We start from the raw sequence: 20,455 nt of genomic DNA on the forward strand, positions 1-20,455 counted from the left end.
TGAAGCAGGTAACTATTGGTATCCTCACTTTCCAAGGACTATGTCCAAGGTTATAAAGCTGTTAAATACTAGAAGCTGGATCTGAACCCAGACAGTCTGACAACAGATTGACAACTACCAAATTATAATAAACACTGTACTCTAAATGCAGGAAAACTGCTTAGAAATCTAGACTTGATTAAAAATTAAGATTTTACAGTGCAGACAAAAAACAAAAACATCCTGATTAAAAAATGGCCAGAGGATCTGAATAGACATTCTTCCAAAGAAGACATACAGATGGCCAAAAGGCACATGAAAAGATGTTCAACATCACTAATTATCAGGGAAATGCAAGTCAAAAATCACAAACAGGTTATCACTTCATATTCATTGAAACGGCTAATATCAAAAAGGCAGGGAGTTCTCTGCTATGGTGCAATGGGTTAAGAAACCAACTTCAGCAGCTCGGGTCACTGCAGAGACGCAAGTTTGACTCCCAGCCTCGCACGGTGGGTTAAAGGATCCAGCATTGCCTCAGCTCTGGTATAGGTCACAGCTTCAGCTCAGATTCAATATCTGGCCTAGGAACTTCCATATGCCATGGGTGTGGCCATTAAAAAAAAAAAAAAAAGGCAAGAAAAGTGTTGTAAAGGATCTGGAGGAAAGGGAACCTTCACATTACACTATTGGCTAGTGTGTAAATTGGAGCAGCCACTATGGCAAATAGTATGGAAACTCCTCAAAACATTAAGAACAGAATTACCACATGATCTAGCAATTCCACTTCTGGGTATTCATCCAAACAATACAAAAAGACTAATTCAAAAAGATATCTGCACCCCTGTGTTCATCACTATTTATAACACCAAGATATGGATACAACCTAAGTGCCCACTGTCAGATGAACAGATAAAGATGTGATGTGTGTCATGTATAGCTATATATAGATATATACAACACACAATGGAATACCACTCAGCCATAAAAACTAAAAAACAAAAACAAAAAACGATGAAACCTAACCATTTACAATAACATGGACAGACCTTGAAGGTATTATGCTAATTGAAATTAAGTCAGAAGGTGAAAGACAAATACTGCATGATTTTACACATGTGGAATGTATAAACATATGCACATAGACACACATACATGCAAACAAAACACAAACACAGAGAAAAGATTAGTCGTTATGGGGCATAGGACAAAAACCGGGTAAAAGGGATCAATAGTATGGTAGATCCCCTTTACCCAATAGCAGAAAAAATTAAAAGAAATATTACAATGAAAAAGTAAGAATGTGGTTTGAGTATACAGTAATAAATAGTAGTAGCATCTAACATTTATGGAGTACCGGGAATTATAAAATGCCATTATTTTACTTAGTCCTTATAACAACCTTAATTATCCCCATTTTACAGATAAAATGAAGGCTTGAAGATTTTAATAAATCTTCACAAGATAGGAGTTCCCATTGTGGCTCAGTGGTTAACGAATCCAACTAGGAACCATGAGGTTGCAGGTTAGATCCCTGGCCTTGCTCAGTGGGTTAAGGATCCGGCGTTGGCTCAAGCTATGGTATAGGTCGCAGACACGGCTCGGATCCCATGTTGCTATGGCTCTGGCATAGGCCGGCAGCTACAACTCTGATTAGACCCCTAGCCTGGGAACCTCCATATGCCGCAGGAGCAGTCCTAGAATAGGCAAAAGGACAAAAAAAAAAAAAAAAAAAGAAAGAAATCTTCACAAGATAACACAGCTATTACATGGCAATTCCAGCCCATGAATGAGTGAACCAGAATCTGTTCTAAACCGTGACACTAAGGACCACCCTCACCACATTCAATGAAGACTTTCTAGACCCTGGGTGCAAGGCTTTATGTATGTTTTACTGGCTCGCTTTGATTATTTTTAATCTGAAATCTCAAGTATGTACTGTCATACAAAGGCAAATAAATATGAAAAAGTTATGGAAGCTTCAAGGTATTTGTCTAGGGCTCTGGGTCTGACTCTTCTCTGGATATATAGGGAGCCAGCGTCAATATTACCCCAATACCACAGCCAAATTCCTTATGGAGACGCCAGGCAGTCATAGTTTAAGGGTGTTATTGGTAATTAGAGAAGAAAAACATTTCACCTAGCCCACACAGGAATGGAGCATGGAGCCTGGATCTCCTCTTCTGTTATTTGTGGGTGCTATGAGTCTGAGAGGGACAGTACCAAGCATTTAACAGTGCTTCACACTTGATCAGATAAACAGAAAATTCCCAGCAAAGCCTACAATGGTAACAGTCAGGACTCTAAACAAGTTTTCTGAATGAATCAATGAGGCAGTGAATATGAGAACAAGTGAAATAAGATGGTGTTTTTAAAATCATATTGCTAATAGTATCCTGCACACAGAGAGGTATTTACTGACTACTTCTTGCCAATAAAAAAGTCACCAGGCAAACAGAAAAAGGTAAAACTTCATAAGGGAAATCTCTATCTCTTCTAGTCCAATGAAGTCTCCATACGCAAAAGGAGTATCAATTCAGTATTCAAAAACATGTAAGATATTCAACATTAGTAATTAGGGGAAAAGATGGTAATAAACTGGCAAGGACGTGCAGAATCTGGAACTTTCACGCAGTGTAGGGAAGATTCTAAAATGGTGCAGCCACTGTGGAAAACAGTCTGGCAATTCCTTAAAAGGTTAAACATAGTTACCATATGACCTAGCAATTCCACTCCTACATACATACCAAGAAAAACTGAAAATACTTGTCCACACAAAAACCTATATACAAATGTTCATAGCAGTACTATTCATAATAGCCAAAAATTGGAAAGTAAAATAAAAAATGTCTATGAACTGATGAATGGATAAACAAAACGTGGTATATCAATACAAAGGAAAATTAGCCATAAAAATGAAGTACCAATACTTCCTTCACACAACATGAATAAAACTTGAAAGCGTTATGCTAAGTAAAATAAGCCAGTCACCTATATATTTATATATAGTCATATATAAAAGACTAAATATTATATTATTCTATCTACATGATATTCCAGAAGAGGCAAATTCATAGAGACAAAAAGTAGATTTAGTGGTTGCCAGGGGCTGGGGAAAGGGAAAATAGGGATTGACTGCTAATGGGCACTGGGTTTCTTTTTGGGGTGATGAAAACATTCTGGAATTAGATGGTAATGATCGTTATACAACTCTGAATATACTATAAAAACACTTATTTGTATAACCTAAAAGGGAAATTTTTATGTTATGTGAATTATATATCAATAAAGCTGTTATTTAGGAGTTCCCGTCATGGCGCAGCAGAAATGAATCTGAATAGGAACCATGAGGTTGCAGGTTCGATCCCTGGCCTTGCTCAGTGGGTTAAGGACCCAGTGTTACCATGAGCTGTGGCATAAGGTACAGATGTGGATCGGATCCTGCGTTGCTGTGGCTGTGGTATAGGGTGGCAGCTGTAGCTCCGATTAGACCCCTAGCCTAGGAACGCCCATATGCCATGGGTACAGCCCTAAAAAATAAAGAAAGAAAGAAAGCTGTTATTTAAAAAATTGTATCCTGCTGAATAGCATTGAGAACTATGTCTAGATACTCATGTCGCAACAGAAGAAAGGGTGGGGGAAAAAAACTGTAACTGCAACGTATACATCTAAGGATGACCTGACCCCCTTGCTGTACAGTGGGAAAATAATAATAAAAAAAAAAAAAAAAAAAAAAAAAAAAAAAAAAAAAAAGGTTAAGACAGTAAAAAAAAAAAAAAAAAAATTGTAAACTGAGTTTTCCCTCTAAAATTTCTCACTACAAACAGACTGGAAAATAAAGAATATATTTTAGAATAATATGAGAATACCTTAGCATATCCCACTTCTTTATTAGGAAGTTGTATTTTAAAAAAAAATCTAAAGTCACAGGAAGAAGTGTTCAGGTGAGTAGTGTACTTTTCTGTTTTTCCATGTAACTCCTCTAAACTGTAAGCTCCGTGAGGACTGTGATTAAGACATTTATCTCTATCCTCAGCCCCTAGCAGAGCATCACTCAAAAGCAGGTACTCAATAAATGTGTACTGAAGAAAGGAAGTCACATAACATGGGGCTATTTGCTGCTTTCAAGAAGTAGTTTTATACATTTATAAATAACTGAGCTTTAAAGATACAAGGGTTGAGAAAGGAGCTATTTAGGAGATGGTTTTTAAGCACAGTCTAGAAGAATAAATAGATTTTTAACAGGAAGACAGCTTTTAGTATAGTGAGAAAAAGAAGAATATTCCAACTGGAGATAACAGCTCATGAGAAAAAGCATGGTATGGACAGGTAATACACACAGTGACATATGACACACTGTTCATAGCTTGGTTTGGAGGAAATATGGAGGAGATGATGAGCTAAGATATTCATCCTTAACCCTGTGTCTAGACTTGATTCAATAAGCGTGGGTGAATCACTGTAACTTTTTTAAATTGAGGAATATTATTCTAGAAACAAAATGAAAAATAAGAGGAAAATGCTGTAAGCAGAGGGGGCAATTAAAGACGCTACTGTAATAGCTCAGGTGAAAAAAAATAAGATAAATTGAACCACAAAGGGAAGACAAACAGCAGAGAGAAAATACCATGTAACCTGAATGACCAAGAAGGTAATGAGGACATGAACAGAGAGAAGGAAAGAGGAGAAGCAGCAAGTCAGATAAGCAAAGGGGATTTGTTTTGGACAAGGCACAGAATTCCAGGAACACACAATCTAACAGATTAGACAAGATCTGTAACAGATACATAAACATATATAAATGCCTATGCAGGTGTGGACAAGCGAGTATATATGAGCATGCATGCCAATGAGACATGAGCCAAACAATAACAGGTGCTATCAGCAACAGAAATAAGAGATACGAGTTTTTTTCACTACATATCAAATTCTTACTCCTTAAATTTTTAAATGTACTAAACTTTAACTAAAAATTACCACTTACCTGTACTTCTCTGACAACCTGCAAACAATCAGGCAAGGAGAAGCCAATAGGTAGACCAACTTTAGCTGGTGTTTTGAATTTGTCTCCTATCTTAAATGGGACATCATCAAGGTAACTGAAAGTCCCTACAATCAAAAATAAAGTAGAAAATATCAGCAAAGAACTTATCATTTGTTTTGGTATAATCTTATGTCTAGGATATAACATTAATTTACACTACCCTAAGGCTAGAAGTTATAGAGTTTCTTCTCTGACGCTTACCTTCCCCTGACCCTAGATCTCTAACTCCTACTTGCGGCTATTTCATCTTAATTATTAGTATTATATTATACTTAGTATAAAAGCCAAAGTACTCATAACAGTCTAAAAGGCGACCCCAACACCCATTATTTCTCTTGCCCTGAACTCCTGACTCAATGCACCAGGTCAACCATGACACAGTCAAACCTACCTCAAAATTCTGTACTAAGGAGTTCCTGCTATGGCTCAGCGGAAATGAATCTGACTAGGATCCATGAGGACACAGATTTGATCCCTAGCCTCGCTCAGTGGGTTAAGGATCCGGTGGCAGCTGCGGCTTGGATCTGATGGTGTTATGTGGCTGTGGCATGAGCTGCAGCTGCAACTCCGATTTGACCCCAAGCCTGGGAACTTCCATGTGCTGCAGGTGCAGCCCTAAAAAGACAATTAAAAAAAAGAAAAAACTGCACTCCTCTATCTGGAACATTCTTTCCTCAGATATTCACGACTTATTCCCCCGCCTCCTTCAAGTCTTTGCTCAAATGTCACTTTCTAAGTGAGGCTTATTCTAACCACCCTATTTAAAATTACTACCACACCCTCACTGCAGTAATTCCACATTACTGTCTATCTTTTCTCCATAGCACTTATTACCTTTTAACATATTATATAATTTGCTTTTATTTATATTTATTGACTGTCTTGCCCAATGAAATCTAAGCTCCTGGTAGGCAAGTATTTAAGTCTATTTTACTTGCTGATTTAGTCTCAAAACCTACAGCACTACCTGGCACATAAGAGGCACTTACTATATACAGCTGAATTGATGAGAGAATCTCCACAAAATAATCTCCTTGATTAGGATTTCTCTACTTGAGTAAGGATTATTTTTTAATTAATACATAGGATTACTCTGGGTGTGTGTGGGGGTGTGTGTGTGGGGGTGTGTGTGTCTTTTAGGCCTGCACCCACAGCATATGGAGGTTCCCAGGCTAGGGGTCCATTCAGAGCTGTAGCTGCCGGCCTGCACCACAGTCACAGCAACTGACGATCTGAGCCGCCTCTGTGACCTACACCACAGCTCATGGCAACGCCAGATTCTTAATCCACTGAGCGAAGCCAGGGCTCGAAACCGTGTCCTCATCGATGCTAGTCGGGTTTGTTAATCGCTGAGCCACGACAGGAACTCCTAGATTTGTTTTTAAGACTATATTCTGGAGAGAGAGAAATATTTAAGAAGCACAGCACTTATGAAAAAAGGAAAACCAGACAAGACCATGGGAATCAGAACAGGATTATCAGGAAACACAAGCCATACACAACTCAACTGCTTTAACTCTCTAAAAGTTCTCTGCCCATCACAGATGAGTAATAATACATAACACATAAAGGTCAAGACTATCATTGATCCATAGGATCAGACAAAATGAGAGTGGCTCCTGTATATGATTCTCACTAGGTATATATTCCAAACTAAGATTATGATTTCTTTTCTGGACCAGGTTTGGGGCTAACTTACTGACTGAAGCATCAGGGATAATGAAATATAGCTGATTAAAATAAATTTTGCTTTTTGCAGATTAGCAACTAGTAAAACAACGTTTGTTTCTAGGCTTCACACTAGTATATTTTCTTGAGCACAGGGACCGAGTAAGACAGTTACACCTCTTCCAGGAGAGAATGCTCTTCTAAAAACTCTGTAGATTTCAAGAGTTACCAAGCTCAAGATACATTCATAATCTTGTCATCTTTCCCATCTTCCAAGGTAGATACTGTTCTGATATACCTGAAACCCTCCCACAGGAAGAAGGCCCCTGCTCCCACCCTTGAAGGAGAGGTTGTTCTTTCCCATATATCTTCTAGCTAGAATTAAAACATTTTAACCATCTCTCACTCACCAAATTAAATCCACAACTGTGTTCAATTTAATAATTCTTCTGCTGCATAACCATAATTATTAACACTCTAGGAAAGTTTCCAATTGATCAATACCTTTATAAACGCTATTTCTTAGCTGGCAATGCCTGTCACATTCGCACCCTTATTCACTTGATTAATTATGTCTCATCCTTTAAGAATCGACTTAAGAACAACTCCCTTCTCAATCTCAGAACACCTGTTCATACCATCACCTCAGGTCTTATCACTCTGATTTATATTTATTTTCTTATACTCCACCTAGAGACTCTGATCAAGAATTTAAGTGTCCCTTAAGCTCAGTATAATGTCTGGCAGATGAGATATGCTCAATGAGAATAAATAAAAAAGACATGGTCTTATACTTCTCTTGTATTTAACTCACACACCAACTCATATTCAATTAATATTTATTAAAATTCAAAATGATTTACCTAAACTGGCAAAGCTAGTCATGAAACTGTTTTAACAGAGTACTCATGCAAGACAAGCATATTTCTTTTTTTGTTTGTTTTGTATTTTTTTAAGGCCACACCCACAGCATATGGAGGTTCCCAGGCTAGGGGTCCAATCAGAGCTGTAGCCGTCGGCCTACACCACAGCCACAGCAACATGGGATCCAAGCCACGTCTTCGATCTATACCACAGCTCACAGCAATGCCAGATCCTTAACCCACTGAGAAAGGCCAGGGATCGAATCTGCAACTTCATCGTTCCTAGTTGGATTCGTTAACCACTGCGCCACGATGGGAACTCCAAGATAAACATATTTCTAAGGTTTGGGACAAAGTCACAAAAATGTAACAGGTGCCCCCCCCCAAAAAAAAAAGTATCAGGTGCCATCACAGTTTGCCAACAAAACTAAGAGTTGGTTGCAACACTAAAACCTTCTGCCATTTATAAAATGCTTTATATTGTAGAGATTAAAAGTAAAGCTCTTTTAATTTTAGAGAATTTTTATGTCTAAAAACAAGTGCTCAGATGTTGTCAAAAGTTAAGACTCTAACTTTAGCTAGTGCCCTAATTAAAAAAAAAAAAAAAAGCTCAAACTAGCAGCTTTTTGTTTTACCCCCACTTTTTAGGGCCGCACCCACAACATATGGAGGTTCCCAGGCTAGGGGTCAAATCAGAGCTATAGCTGCCAGCCTATACCACAGCCACAGCAACGTGGGATCTGAGCCACCTTTGTCATCTACACCACAGCTCACAGCAACGACAGATCCCCAACCCACTGAACAAGGCCAGGGATCAAACCCGCATCCTCATAGACACTAGTTGGATTCATTTCCGAGGCACCACAAAGGGAACTCCCTCAAACTAGTGTTTTCTAAGAAGCACTAGAATGTTTATGGTCAAGTTAATAACCACCAAATTAAATCTTTTAAGAAAATTTTAAGTATACATTTAAAGGGGATTAACTATATGACATAATATATTAGAAAAAATCCTATTTATAATTATACATGCATATATGACATATAAATATACAAAAACCTACCCACATTAATACTACCAAAATTTTCTTAAATGAACAGTTCTGTTATAGATTGGTAATGGGGAGCTGCGGGGGAAAACTAAAAAAAGTACTATACTTAAGCTCTCTGAGCTAAATGATAGTATCTTTCACAAAAGGTATTGTTTCCTTGCCTACCTTTCAGTTAGGAACTATGACAGTAAGGACTTATATTCTATAAAATGAAACTAGGCCCTGGCTTAGGCCAGATCAAGGAAAACACCTTTAAATAACAGACATTTCCCCTCATTAGCACCAATTACAGGTAACTGCTTTAAAAAGCAGTTCTTCATTTCGACAACAAAGCCAATGCAGAGGTGATTTAGCACACTTCCTGACCTTCAGCCACCCCACCATTAAACTTTGTTAATAGGGAATGAGTAAATAGTTTTGTGATTACTGGGAGGAGGGGGTGGACTAAAGGGCAAAAAATTTTTGTATTTAAGAGAAAGCAAAAACAAAAAAAGCAACTTTTTGAATAATGGACAGAGAGTACCATAGTACAATGAATATGCTGCTGTGAGGATTACAAAGAAGATTTCTGCAAATATGACCAATCATACCAGAGGAACTATCTGTTTTTATCCAATATAACAGAATATCTACTTAAAGACATCAATTTCTATTGTTTCTCAATACATTTTGTAAATAGAGTCAATAAAAACTCAACCACCTGGCCCAGAGAATTAAACATTGTGGCTAATAACTTTCTGGCCAATCTCCAAATATCTATATTTTTTTATTACATGTAATATATACATACATTGCTTTTTAGGGCTGCACTCACAGCATATGGAAGTTCTCAGGCTAGGGGTCGAATTGGAGCTACAGTTGCTAGCCTATACCACAGCCACAGCCACAGGGGAGGGATCTGAGCCGCGTCTGCGACCTACACCACAGCTCCCACACCACGATAGCAGATCCCTGACCCACTGTGCAAGGCCAGAGATCAAACCCACATCCTCATGGATACTAGTCAGATTCATTTCCACTGCACCACAACGGGAACTCCCTCCAAATACCTTTTAGTTTCAGTCCCTATTACTGAAAATTTTTCTAAGATTTCTGAGCCCATTTTCCTAAGTTCCAATTAGAAAAAGAAAGTACGTGGATCTCTAGCAACTGTGTCTGTCACAGTTCCTTGAAATCATATTTTTTTTTTTTTTTTTTTTTTTTAAATTACTACCAATATTTGTTGCTAATGATATTTATTTATTTTGTCCTTTTGTCTTCTGTTGTTGTTGTTGTTGCTATCTCTTGGGCCGCTTCCGCGGCACATGGAGGTTCCCAGGCTAGGGGTTGAATCGGAGCTGTAGCCACCGGCCTACGCCAGAGCGACAGCAACGCGGGATCCGAGCCGCGTCTGCGACCCACACCACAGCTCACGGCAACGCCGGATCGTCAACCCACTGAGCAAGGGCAGGGACCGAACCCGCGACCCCATGGCTCCTAGTCGGACTCGTTAACCACTGCGCCACGACGGGAACTCCCTGAAATCATATTTTGCCTATCTCTTGGCATTATATACTGTAGTGGAAGGGACTGGGCTGAATGTGTATATGATTCAGGATAAACTCTGGGAAGGTTTCATTCTGTCTTCTTTCTTTCTAAATTGCTGTTATGTTCATGATCTTATGACCTGTTTTTTTGAAAAAAGGTAATTCCGTGTGACGGGAGAAATTCCTAATACAAGTAGCAACTGGATTATGCTTAATTCAAATTTTACTAAGAATTAAAATTGAGGTTTTTGGAGTTCCCATTGTGGCTCAGTGGTTAACAAACCCTACTAGCATCCATGAGGACTTGGGTTCGATCTCTGGCCTCGATCAGTGGGTTAAGAATCCAGCGTTGCCGTGAGCTGTGGTGTAGGTTGCGTATGCGGACTGGATCTGGCGTTGCTGTGGCTGTGGTGCAGGCCAGCAGCTACAGTTCCGAATGGATCCCTAGCATGGGAACCTCCATATGCCACAGGCGCAGCACTAAAAAGACTAAAAAAAAAAGAGAAGTTTTTGAAAATGAAGAATAGAACATATTGATTTAAAACTAAGTGAAAAACTGCAATTCTGACTGAGTATCATTACCTTAAAGCTATAAGTAAGGTAAGACGGCAAAATTAGGATCAATAAATGGACACACACAATTATACAGATATCACTACAGGATATGAAGTATGGCATTAAATAAAAAATAAAACATACAAAAAAAGCAAGAAAATGTGTGATTCATTATCAAGAGAGAAGGAACTGGTCATCAGATCCAAATGCAGGGATAGCCAAGATATTGGAATTATCAGAAAAGTTTAGGAGTTCCCGTCATGGCGCAGTGGTTAACGAATCCGACTAGGAACCATGAGGTTGCGGGTTCGGTCCCTGCCCTTGCTCAGGGGGTTAACGATCCGGCGTTGCCGTGAGCTGTGGTGTAGGTTGCAGACGCGGCTCGGATCCCGAGTTGCTGTGGCTCTGGCGTAGGCCGGTGGCTATGGCTCCGATTCGACCCCTAGCCTGGGAACCTCCACATGCCGCAGGGGCGGCCCAGGAAATAGCAAAAAGACAAAAAAGACCAAAAAAAAAAAAAGTTTAAAGTAACTATAATAAATATGTTAAAAGACCTAATGGAAAAGGTGAACATGTGTGAACAGATTAGCAACTTCAACAGAGATGGAAATAGAGACAAATGGAAATGAAAAATGCCTTATCAGAGCAAAATGTTTTTGATAGTTCATAAGTCAGGCTATGCTAGTCAGAAGACAATACTGAGAAAAGAATCGAATAATTTGAAATTAGTTCAAAAGAAATTAAAAGAATTGAAACACAAAGGGAAAAAAATGTAACAGAGCCTTGAGAGAGATCTGGGACAATATCAAACAGCCTAATGCATATGTAATTAGAGTCTCAAAAAGATAAAAGAGAGATGGGGCAAAGGAAATGTAAGAAAAGATAATGGCTGCAAATTTTTCAAAAGTGGCAGAAAACATCAACCCACAGATTCAACAAGTTTAGCTAACTCCAAGCAGGATAAATATACAAAATCACACCAAGGCATATCATAGTCAAAACGTTGCAAACAGGAGTTCTCTTATGGCTCAACAGGTTAAGGATCCAGCATTGTCAGTGCAATGGCTCAGGTCACTTCTATGGCATGAGTCTGATCCCTGGCCCAGGAACTTCCAAATGTCAAGGGTGTGGCCAAAAATAAACTATCTTTTCCTATCACTGAGCAGAAAAAGCACTTCAATATCTTAGTAGAAACCGAAAAGTATTTCGGAGTTCCTGTCGACTAGGATCCATGAGTATGTGGGTTCGATCCCTGGCCTAGCTGTTTGGGGAGCCTGAGCTGCTGTGGCTATGGCATAGGCTGGCAGCTGTAGCTCTGATTCAACCCCTAGCCTGGGAACTTCCATATGCCGGAGGTGAGGCCCTAAAAAAAAAAAGAAGAAGAAAATACTAGACAGCTTACGGGGTGGGAGAAAATAGTTTCAAACGATGCAACAGACAAGGGCTTAACCTCTAGAATATACGAGCAACTTATATATACAACAACACCAAAAAGCCAACCACCTAATGGAAAAATGGGCAAAAGACCTGAATAGACTGTTCTCCAATCAAGATATATAGATGGTCAACAAGCACATGAAAAAATGCTCAACATCCCTGATTATTAGAGAAATGCAAATCAAAACTACCATGAGATACCACCTCACACCAGTCAGAATAGCCATCCTTAAGAAGTCCACAAATAACAAGTGCTGGAAGGTTGTGGAAAAAAGGGAAACCCTCCTGCACTGTTGATGGGAATGTAAGCTGGTACAGACACTATGGAGAACAGTATGGAGGTACTGTGTTTTTTTTTTTTTTTTGTCTTTTTGCTATTTCTTGGGCCGCTCCCGCGGCATATGGAGGTTCCCAGGCTAGGGGTCCAATCGGAGCTGTAGCCACTGGCCTACACCAGAGCCACAGCAACTCGGGATCCGAGCCGCGTCTGCAACCTACACCACAGCTCACGGCAACGCCGGATCGTTAACCCCCTGAGCAAGGGCAGGGACCGAACCCGCAACCTCATGGTTCCTAGTCGGATTCGTTAACCACTGCGCCACCACGGGAACTCCTGGAGGTACTGTAGAAATCTATACATAGAACTGCCACATGACCCAGCAGTCCCACTCTCGGGCATATATCTAGACAAAACTTTCCTTGAAAAAGACACATGCACCTGCATGTTCATTGCAGCTCTATTGACAATGGCCAAGACAAGGAAACAACCCAAATGTCCATTGACAGAAGACATTTAGGAAGATGGGGAATACTACTCATCCATAAAAAAGAACAACATAATGCCATTTGCACCAATATGGATGGAACCAGAGACTCTCAAACTGAGTGAAATAAGTAAGAAAGACAAATACCCTATGATATCACTTATAACTGGAATCTAATATACAGCACAAATGAACAGAAAAGAAAATCATAGACTTGTGGCTGCCCAGGGGGAGGGGGGGGAGGGATGGGGAGCTTGGGGTTAACAGATTCAAACTATTGCTCTTGGAACAGATTTACAATGAGATCCTGCTGCGTAGCATTGAGAACTATGTCTAGATACTTACATCGAAACACAACAATGGGAAGAAAAAGTATGTATACATGTATGTGTAACTTGGCCCCCATGCAGTACAGTGGGAAACAAATAAATTAAAAAAAAAAAAGAATTTAAAAATTAAAAAAAAATACTTCCAGACATTTTTTTTCTTAGATGAAATAAATGGAAAATGAGTTAAAAATTAAAAAGGATTAAGATTTTTGAGTTAAATATTAAAGAGGACTGATATTCATTAAACTGTGGCAAAGGTTTGCAATTTAAACATAAGGACAATATTTGTAAAGGTCCTTGAGAAGTAACTGTTTATATCTCTTACTCTCTTACTTAGAGGAATGTGGTTCTTTTTTTTTTTTTTTTTTGGGTCTTTTTAGGGCTGCACCCTCAGCATATGGAGGTTCCCAGGCTAGGGGTCAAATCAGAGCTACAGCTGCCAGCCTACACCACAGCTCACAGCAATGCTGGAATCTTCACCCACTGAGCGAGGCCAGGGATTGAACCTGCATCCTCATGGATCCTAGTGATATTTGTTTCCACTGAGACACGACAGAAATTCTGGGTATGTGGGGTTTTTTTTGTTTGTTTGGTTTTTTTTGCTTTTTATGGCTGCACATGTGGCATATGGAGGTTCCCAGGCTAGGGGTGGAATCAGAGCTACAACTGCTGGCCTACACCACAGCCACAGCAACACAGGATCCGATTTGCATCTGCGACCCACACCACAGCTCACGGCAACACCAGATCCTTAACCCACTGATCGAGGCCAGGAATAGAACCCGCAACCTCATGGTTCCTAGTCAGATCCATTTCTGCTGCGCCACGATGGGAACTCCAGGTATGTGGTTCTTAATGTCAGTGGAAGAAGTTCAATCTCAGTTGAAAAGAATGAACTTGAGCAAAAATAAAGTACTAGTCATAAGACAACACAGCACAAGATCTAGTCAGCCCAAATATTTACACAAAAAATTCAAAAAAATTCATATCCAGGAGTTCCCGTCATGGCGCAGTGGTTAATGAATCTGACTAGGAACCATGAGGTTGCGGGTTCGGTCCCTGCCCTTGCTCAGGGGGTTAACGATCCGGCGTTGCCGTGAGCTGTGGTGTAGGTTGCAGACGCGGCTCGGATCCCGCGTTGCTGTGGCTCTGGCGTAGGCCGGTGGCTATGGCTCCGATTCGACCCCTAGCCTGGGAACCTCCACATGCCGCAGGGGCGGCCCAAGAAATAGCAAAAAGACAAAAAAAAAAAAAAAAATTCATATCCAGTCATGAGAGCAGTTATCTCCTTGTCAATACCCCAAATGCTCTAGAAGAATTACAAACACACACATTCTCTAACCCACAAAGGACCAGTCAGATAATACCTAACTTAGGGGGAACAAACCCAAAGGCTCATAAACCAAAATGTGCCTATCAGACACTCCCCTGACCAAAAGATACAAAAACTTCAGCTTTATGATGCTAGTAACTTAAGCTCAAAGATCAAGTAGCAAGCAGCACCCTAAGTGGGATAGCCATTTTTGGCTCTGTGCACCCTATGCAAACAGGCCACGAAAGCAAGTCTATAAAAAGAAGAATAAAAATGGAGCACATCTGCAGAGAAAAGCAGTGAGAGATGGAGGAAATAGTAGCCTTAGTTTCCTGGCTTTCTAATTTCAGCCTTCTAAGGCCAGGCTGAATTTGATTCCCTGCACTCTGATGCCTAATGGATTGCCTATTAAATATTCCCCACCTATTCCCTAAACTACATGATATCTAAAAATAAGATTTTTATTTTAAAAAACCAACTAAAGCCACTAAAATTCAAATAGGAGCTCAACAGATTAAAGCAGAAGATGTCAAAGAGAGAAAGAGAAAATCTTTTTCTCAAATTTTACTCAGGCAGAATGTTTCATTTAAACAATAAAATTTTGGTTAAGATTGTAAAGAGATTGAGGAAGTCCTAAAAAAATAAGTCTTTACTGATTAGGTAACTTCAGAGTTATAATCTTCTCTGTGGATTGTTTAGCTGGAAGACGTAAGTTGAGGTCCAATTTATTTTCACTCCAATTAAAAATGAGTTTCCAAAGAGTCAAGATAGAAAACCTAACTTTTGAAGTAACATTTTAAATTAAAAATTTTCAATTTTGCCATTTTTTCTCCCTAGGTCTTTCTTCTTTCCTTGGCTCTGCCCTCTCTCTTCCCTTGAAAAAGTGCTCCAGAGACAACTATAGATCTATCTGCCTCTCTGTATCATTTGAACACTCTGAAAGAGCCTGTAATAATACTTAAACAATGGAGACAGCTCACATGGAAGATCTGACCCATGAGCCATTATACAGAAGGCATACTCTGGAGCTGGAATGATTTAACTCCAAAAGGATTTAACAAACATATGCAAGCAATATATGTATTTGCACAAGAGCAGTTCAAAATACTAAAGCTGTTGTACAGAATATACAAGCAAGTTAAAAACCACAGTAACTGCTACATCACCCTGTCTCAGTTGATATTATCAAGCAACCATTTGTAGATCAGAAGAGCACAATGACACATGGTGCCCTATAGTCTAGCAAATCATTTTTAGAATGACATGATTTTTTAAAAAAGGAAGATTAATTTTAAAACCTCTTTTAAAGTATGTGTTGTCTGGATAATTCTCATGTTTAATTCTTCTCTTCCACTATATGAAAAAAGGGTCTAATTTTAACTTCTTCAGCACCTCCAATCCTCCCAAATGCAGACAATAAAGCTTATTAATGTATTCTATTTTGGAACATCATATCTTAGAAAAAGATAATAGACTATTAGTTTCAAATGCAAAATTGTGATTACTACTGATACTTCCATAATATACTGATCTGCTAATCATGTCTTATTTGTAGTAAATTACTTCCTTTTATGGGAGGAAAATACCTAAACCATTATAAAATGCTAGTTAAAGGCTTAGAATTTTTCACACCTGAGATGGAGAAGAGATGAACCAGGGAATAAGAAAGGGAATAGCAACATTTCAAAATACTGTGGAACAACAACAGAAACAGGCAAGCTCCCTATCCATATCTGGTAGATTCTTTTCCTTTTTTTTTTTTTTTTTTTTTTTTTTTGCTTTTTAGGGCCGCACTCACAGCATATGGAAGTGCCCAGGCTAGGGGTGGAACTGGAGCTGCAGCTGCCAGCCACAGCCACAGCCGTGATCCGAGCCATGTCTGCAACCTACACCACAGCTTCACTGGATCTCTAACCCACTGAGCAAGGCCAGGGATTGAACCCGCATCCTCATGCTTACCAGTTAGGTTCGTTACACTGAGACCCAAAGGAGTACCCCCCACACCCGGCTCCGTTTTTCTTTAATTCAGCTTTGGCAACCTACTGCCCTGGGCTGGGGATCAAACCTTCGATGCCCCAGAGACAATACTAGATCCTTAACCTGCTACACCACAGTAAGAACTCTCCAGTAGTGTGAAGTTCAATAAACACCAAGATAGTTTAACTATCCATTTGAAAGAATACTTCATTAAAGTTACGTGAAATCCTATCCAATGTATATGCCGCACTGTTGTACAACTTTATTTTTCTCAAGTAGCTCATTTAAATAAACAAAGAGGGGAGTTCCCGTTGTGGCACAGTGGAAATGAATTTGACTAGGAACCATGAGGTTGCAGGTTCAATCCCTGGCCTTGCTCAGTGGGTTAAGGACCCGGAGTTGCAGTGAGATGCAGCTCAGATCTGACAAGGCTATGGCTGTGGCATAGGCTGGCAGCAACAGCTCCAATTAGACCCCTAGCCTGGGAACCTCCATATGCCGAGGGTGTGGACCTTAAAAAAAGGACAAAAACAAAAAGATAAAAAATAAAATAAATAAATAAATAAAGAGGGACACTTACTTAATGTGATTTCAAATTCTCTGGTCAGATCAAAACTTCAATCATGAGGAGTTCCCATCATGGCTCAGCAGTTAACAAACCTGACTAGCATCCATGAGGACGTGGGTTCAATCTCTGGCCTTGCTCAGTGGGTTAAGGATCCAGCACTGCCATGAGCTATGGTGCAGGTCAAAGGTGTGGCTCAGATCCAGCATTGCTGTGGCTCTGGCATAGGCTGGCAGCTCCAGCTCCAACTGGACCCCTAGCCTGGGAACCTCCATATGCTGCAGGTGCAGCCCTAAAAAGGCAAAAAAAAAAAAAGCAAGCAAACAAAAAAACCTTAAACCATGATATCTAACAGTTCACTTACCATGAAAATCTGCACCCAACTTCTTAGAAGCCATTTAGAACCTGAAAAATAAAGAAATATTTCTTAAGCACGTTATGCCTTGAGAGGATATAAGCAAATCATTATAACAAAATTGGGAGTTCCCGCTGTGGCGCAGCAGCAACAAACCGGACTAGGAACCATGAGGTTTCAGGTTTGATCCCCAGACTCGCTCAGTGGTTAAGGATCCAGCATTGCTGTGAGCTGTGGTGTAGGTCACAGATGCGGCTCAGACCCAAACTGCTGTGGTATAGGCTATCAGCTGCAGCTCTGATTCCACCCCTAGCCTGGGAACCTCCATATACCACAGCTGCAGCCCTAAAAAGAAGGAAGAAAAAAAAAAAAGAAAATTGAGACCACATCCCCTCAAACTCCTCAGTCCCAAAGTCTCAAAAAAGAGCATAAAGGGGGAGAAACCATTTTTCTAGAGAAAAACAAAATATCTGAAATCTGCATGTTCTGAAAAAAACTATTAAAACAGCAAACTAGCCACTGACTTATTTAACATGCAACCTGTCAAAAGAAAAAACACATTAAAAACTTATCTTCCTGATATAAACCACAAATATGTCATTAATGGATTTTTTAAATGCCCCATTTTACTCAGTTAAATAAGTAAATAAACATAAATACAGACCTTTAACTGACAATTAACTATAACAAGACTGAAATTTCTGAAGTAGGGAATCAAGGACATACAACCTTTTGCACTGCTTTAATTGTGTATAAAAATTCCAAAAAAAAAAAAAAAAAAGGAGGGAAAACACATAAAACCACACATCTAACTTAATATCATCATCACACTTTGCCCCTATATAAGCAGGAACAAAGTCCTCTTCTTGCACAAATAATCTGAGCTCTTCAACCTAAAAGTTTATTTCCCTTGATACACTGTTTCTATCTTTAACTTTCCTAAGACACAAGCATAATGAATTTTCGACGTGTCTATTAGCCTGTATTACCTAAAATACAACGCAAAGCATACTCAAAATGATATACAGGCACATATCTCAATCTTATTTGTACTTTGGGGGGTAGGGGGATGTGCCTAGGCTATGGGATGGAAATCCTGTGAAATCAGATTGTTATGATCATTATACAACTACAGATGTGATAAATTCATTTGAGTAATAAAAAAATGGAAAAAAAATTGTATTTGTACTTCACTTTACTATGCAAATTGAAGGAAAGCTCAATCTCACACTGAGCAAATCTAAGGCCCAAGATGCCATTCTGCCAAGAGCACTTGCTCACTTTGCCCTAAAAAAGACCAAAAAAAAAAAAAAAAAAAAAAGAACAGGTTCCTGGGCCAGGGATTGAATCCACACCACAGTGGTAACCAGAACCTCAGCAATGATAATGCTGGATCCTTAACCTGGTGAGCCACCTGGGAATTCCAACACTATTTTTCTTTTACTATTACACACTGAATAGACTATGGTATAGTGTAAACACACTTTAACATGCACTGAAGAGTTCCCATTGTGGCTCAGCGGGTTAAGAACACAGCTAGTATCCATGAGGATGCAGGTTCAATCCCTGGCCTCGCTACCTCAGTGGGTTAAGGATCCAGCGTTGCCATGAGCTGTGGTGTAGTTTGCAGATGCAGCTCAGATCTCTGGCTGTGGCGTAAGCCGGCACCTGTAACTACAATTAGACCCCTACCCTACGAACCTCCACATGCCGAGAGTGAGGCCCTAAAAAGCAAAAAAAAAAAAAAAAAAAAAAAAAGAAGTTCCCGTCGTGGCGAAGTGGTTAACAAATCTGACTAGGAACGATGAGGTTGCGGGTTCAATCCCTGCCCTTGCTCAGTGGGTTAACAATCCAGCAAAGTGAGCTGTGGTGCAGGCTGCAGATGTGGCTCGGATCCTGCGTTGCTGTGGCTCTGGTGTAGGGCAGCGACTACAGCTCCGATTCGACCCCTAGCCTGGGAACCTCCATATGCTGCGGGAGCGGCCCGAGAAATTGCAAAAAGACAAAAAAAAAAAAGGACACACAAAAAAATGCACTAAGCAACCAAAAAAACTTGTGTGACTTGCTTTATTGGGACATTCATTTTATTTCAGTGGGTCTGGAACTGAACCCACAATATCTTCAAGGTATGCTGGTATTTTCCACTGAAAGTTTTTTTAAGGAAGGCGAGTTTATTGTCCCTATCAAGTGGAAATTACTCAAAACAAATCTGTACAGGATTTTAATAAACTGACAAGCTGATTATAAAATTAACATGGAAAGACAAAGGAAAGAGAATAACCAGAACCCTGAAAGCGAAAAGTTGGAGAATTTACCACCTAAGACCTAACTATTTAGTTACAGTAATTAAGACAGTATGGAAATAGCGTAAGGACATCACACAAAAAGAACAGAGTACAGAAATAGACCCACATGCATATTTTGTCAACTCATTTTCAACAAAGGTGCAAAGGCAATTCAAAGGGGAAAGGACAATCGTTTCAATAAATGGTACCAGACATTCATATGCAAAAAATACCTAAATCTCAGGCCATACCTTGCACCATACATAAAAATTAACTCAGGGGGATGAGATTATGGCTAAGAGATACAGGATTTCTTTTCAAGATGATGAAAATGTTCTAAATGTGACTGTGGTGATGATGATTGTATGACAGTGACTGCATAACTCTCTCATCATTTTAAATGGATGGATTCTATGTGATACAATGATACACCCCAACAACATGGATGAATCTCAAACAAAACAGGAGTGGAATTAAATTTCTTCTTCTTTTTTTTTTTTTTGGTCTTTATTGAGTCACACCTGTGGTATACATAAGTTCCCAGGCTCAGGGTCAAATCAGACCACAGCACACCACAGCCACAGCAACCCCAGATCTAAGTCACAGCTTGCAACCTATAGTGCAGCTTGAGGCAACATCTTAACCCACTTAGTGAGGCCAGGGATCGAACCTGCATGCTCATGGATACTAGTCGAGTTCTTAACCAGAGGAACTCCTGAAATTTCTTTTTAAAATGCCAAAATT

At 39.6% G+C, this 20,455-nt stretch overlaps 1 protein-coding gene across 11 annotated transcripts in view; it reads right to left on the reverse strand.

The window, feature by feature from the left end:
* Positions 1–20,455, reverse strand: part of UBAP1 (ubiquitin associated protein 1) — a 74,330-nt gene that overhangs the window by 18,947 nt on the left and 34,928 nt on the right. For 8 of the 11 annotated variants that reach the window (XR_014817163.1, XR_014817162.1, XM_021064048.2 and 5 more), the window contains 2 exon segments: positions 17,436–17,476; positions 4,964–5,088 (listed from right to left, as the gene is read on the reverse strand). Coding sequence is in view for 9 of the 11 variants with exons in the window: in XM_021064048.2 (XP_020919707.1) it covers positions 4,964–5,088; positions 17,436–17,469 (159 nt within the window). In the remaining 2 variants the exon portion in view is untranslated. 11 annotated transcript variants of the gene reach the window in all.

Source organism: Sus scrofa, chromosome 10 (assembly GCF_054392235.1).
Source record: "Sus scrofa isolate SSC_HxYL_T2T_F1_AM1 chromosome 10, Sscrofa_HxYL_maternal_Yorkshire_Landrace_v2.0, whole genome shotgun sequence".
Classification (NCBI taxonomy): Eukaryota; Metazoa; Chordata; class Mammalia; order Artiodactyla; family Suidae; genus Sus; species Sus scrofa.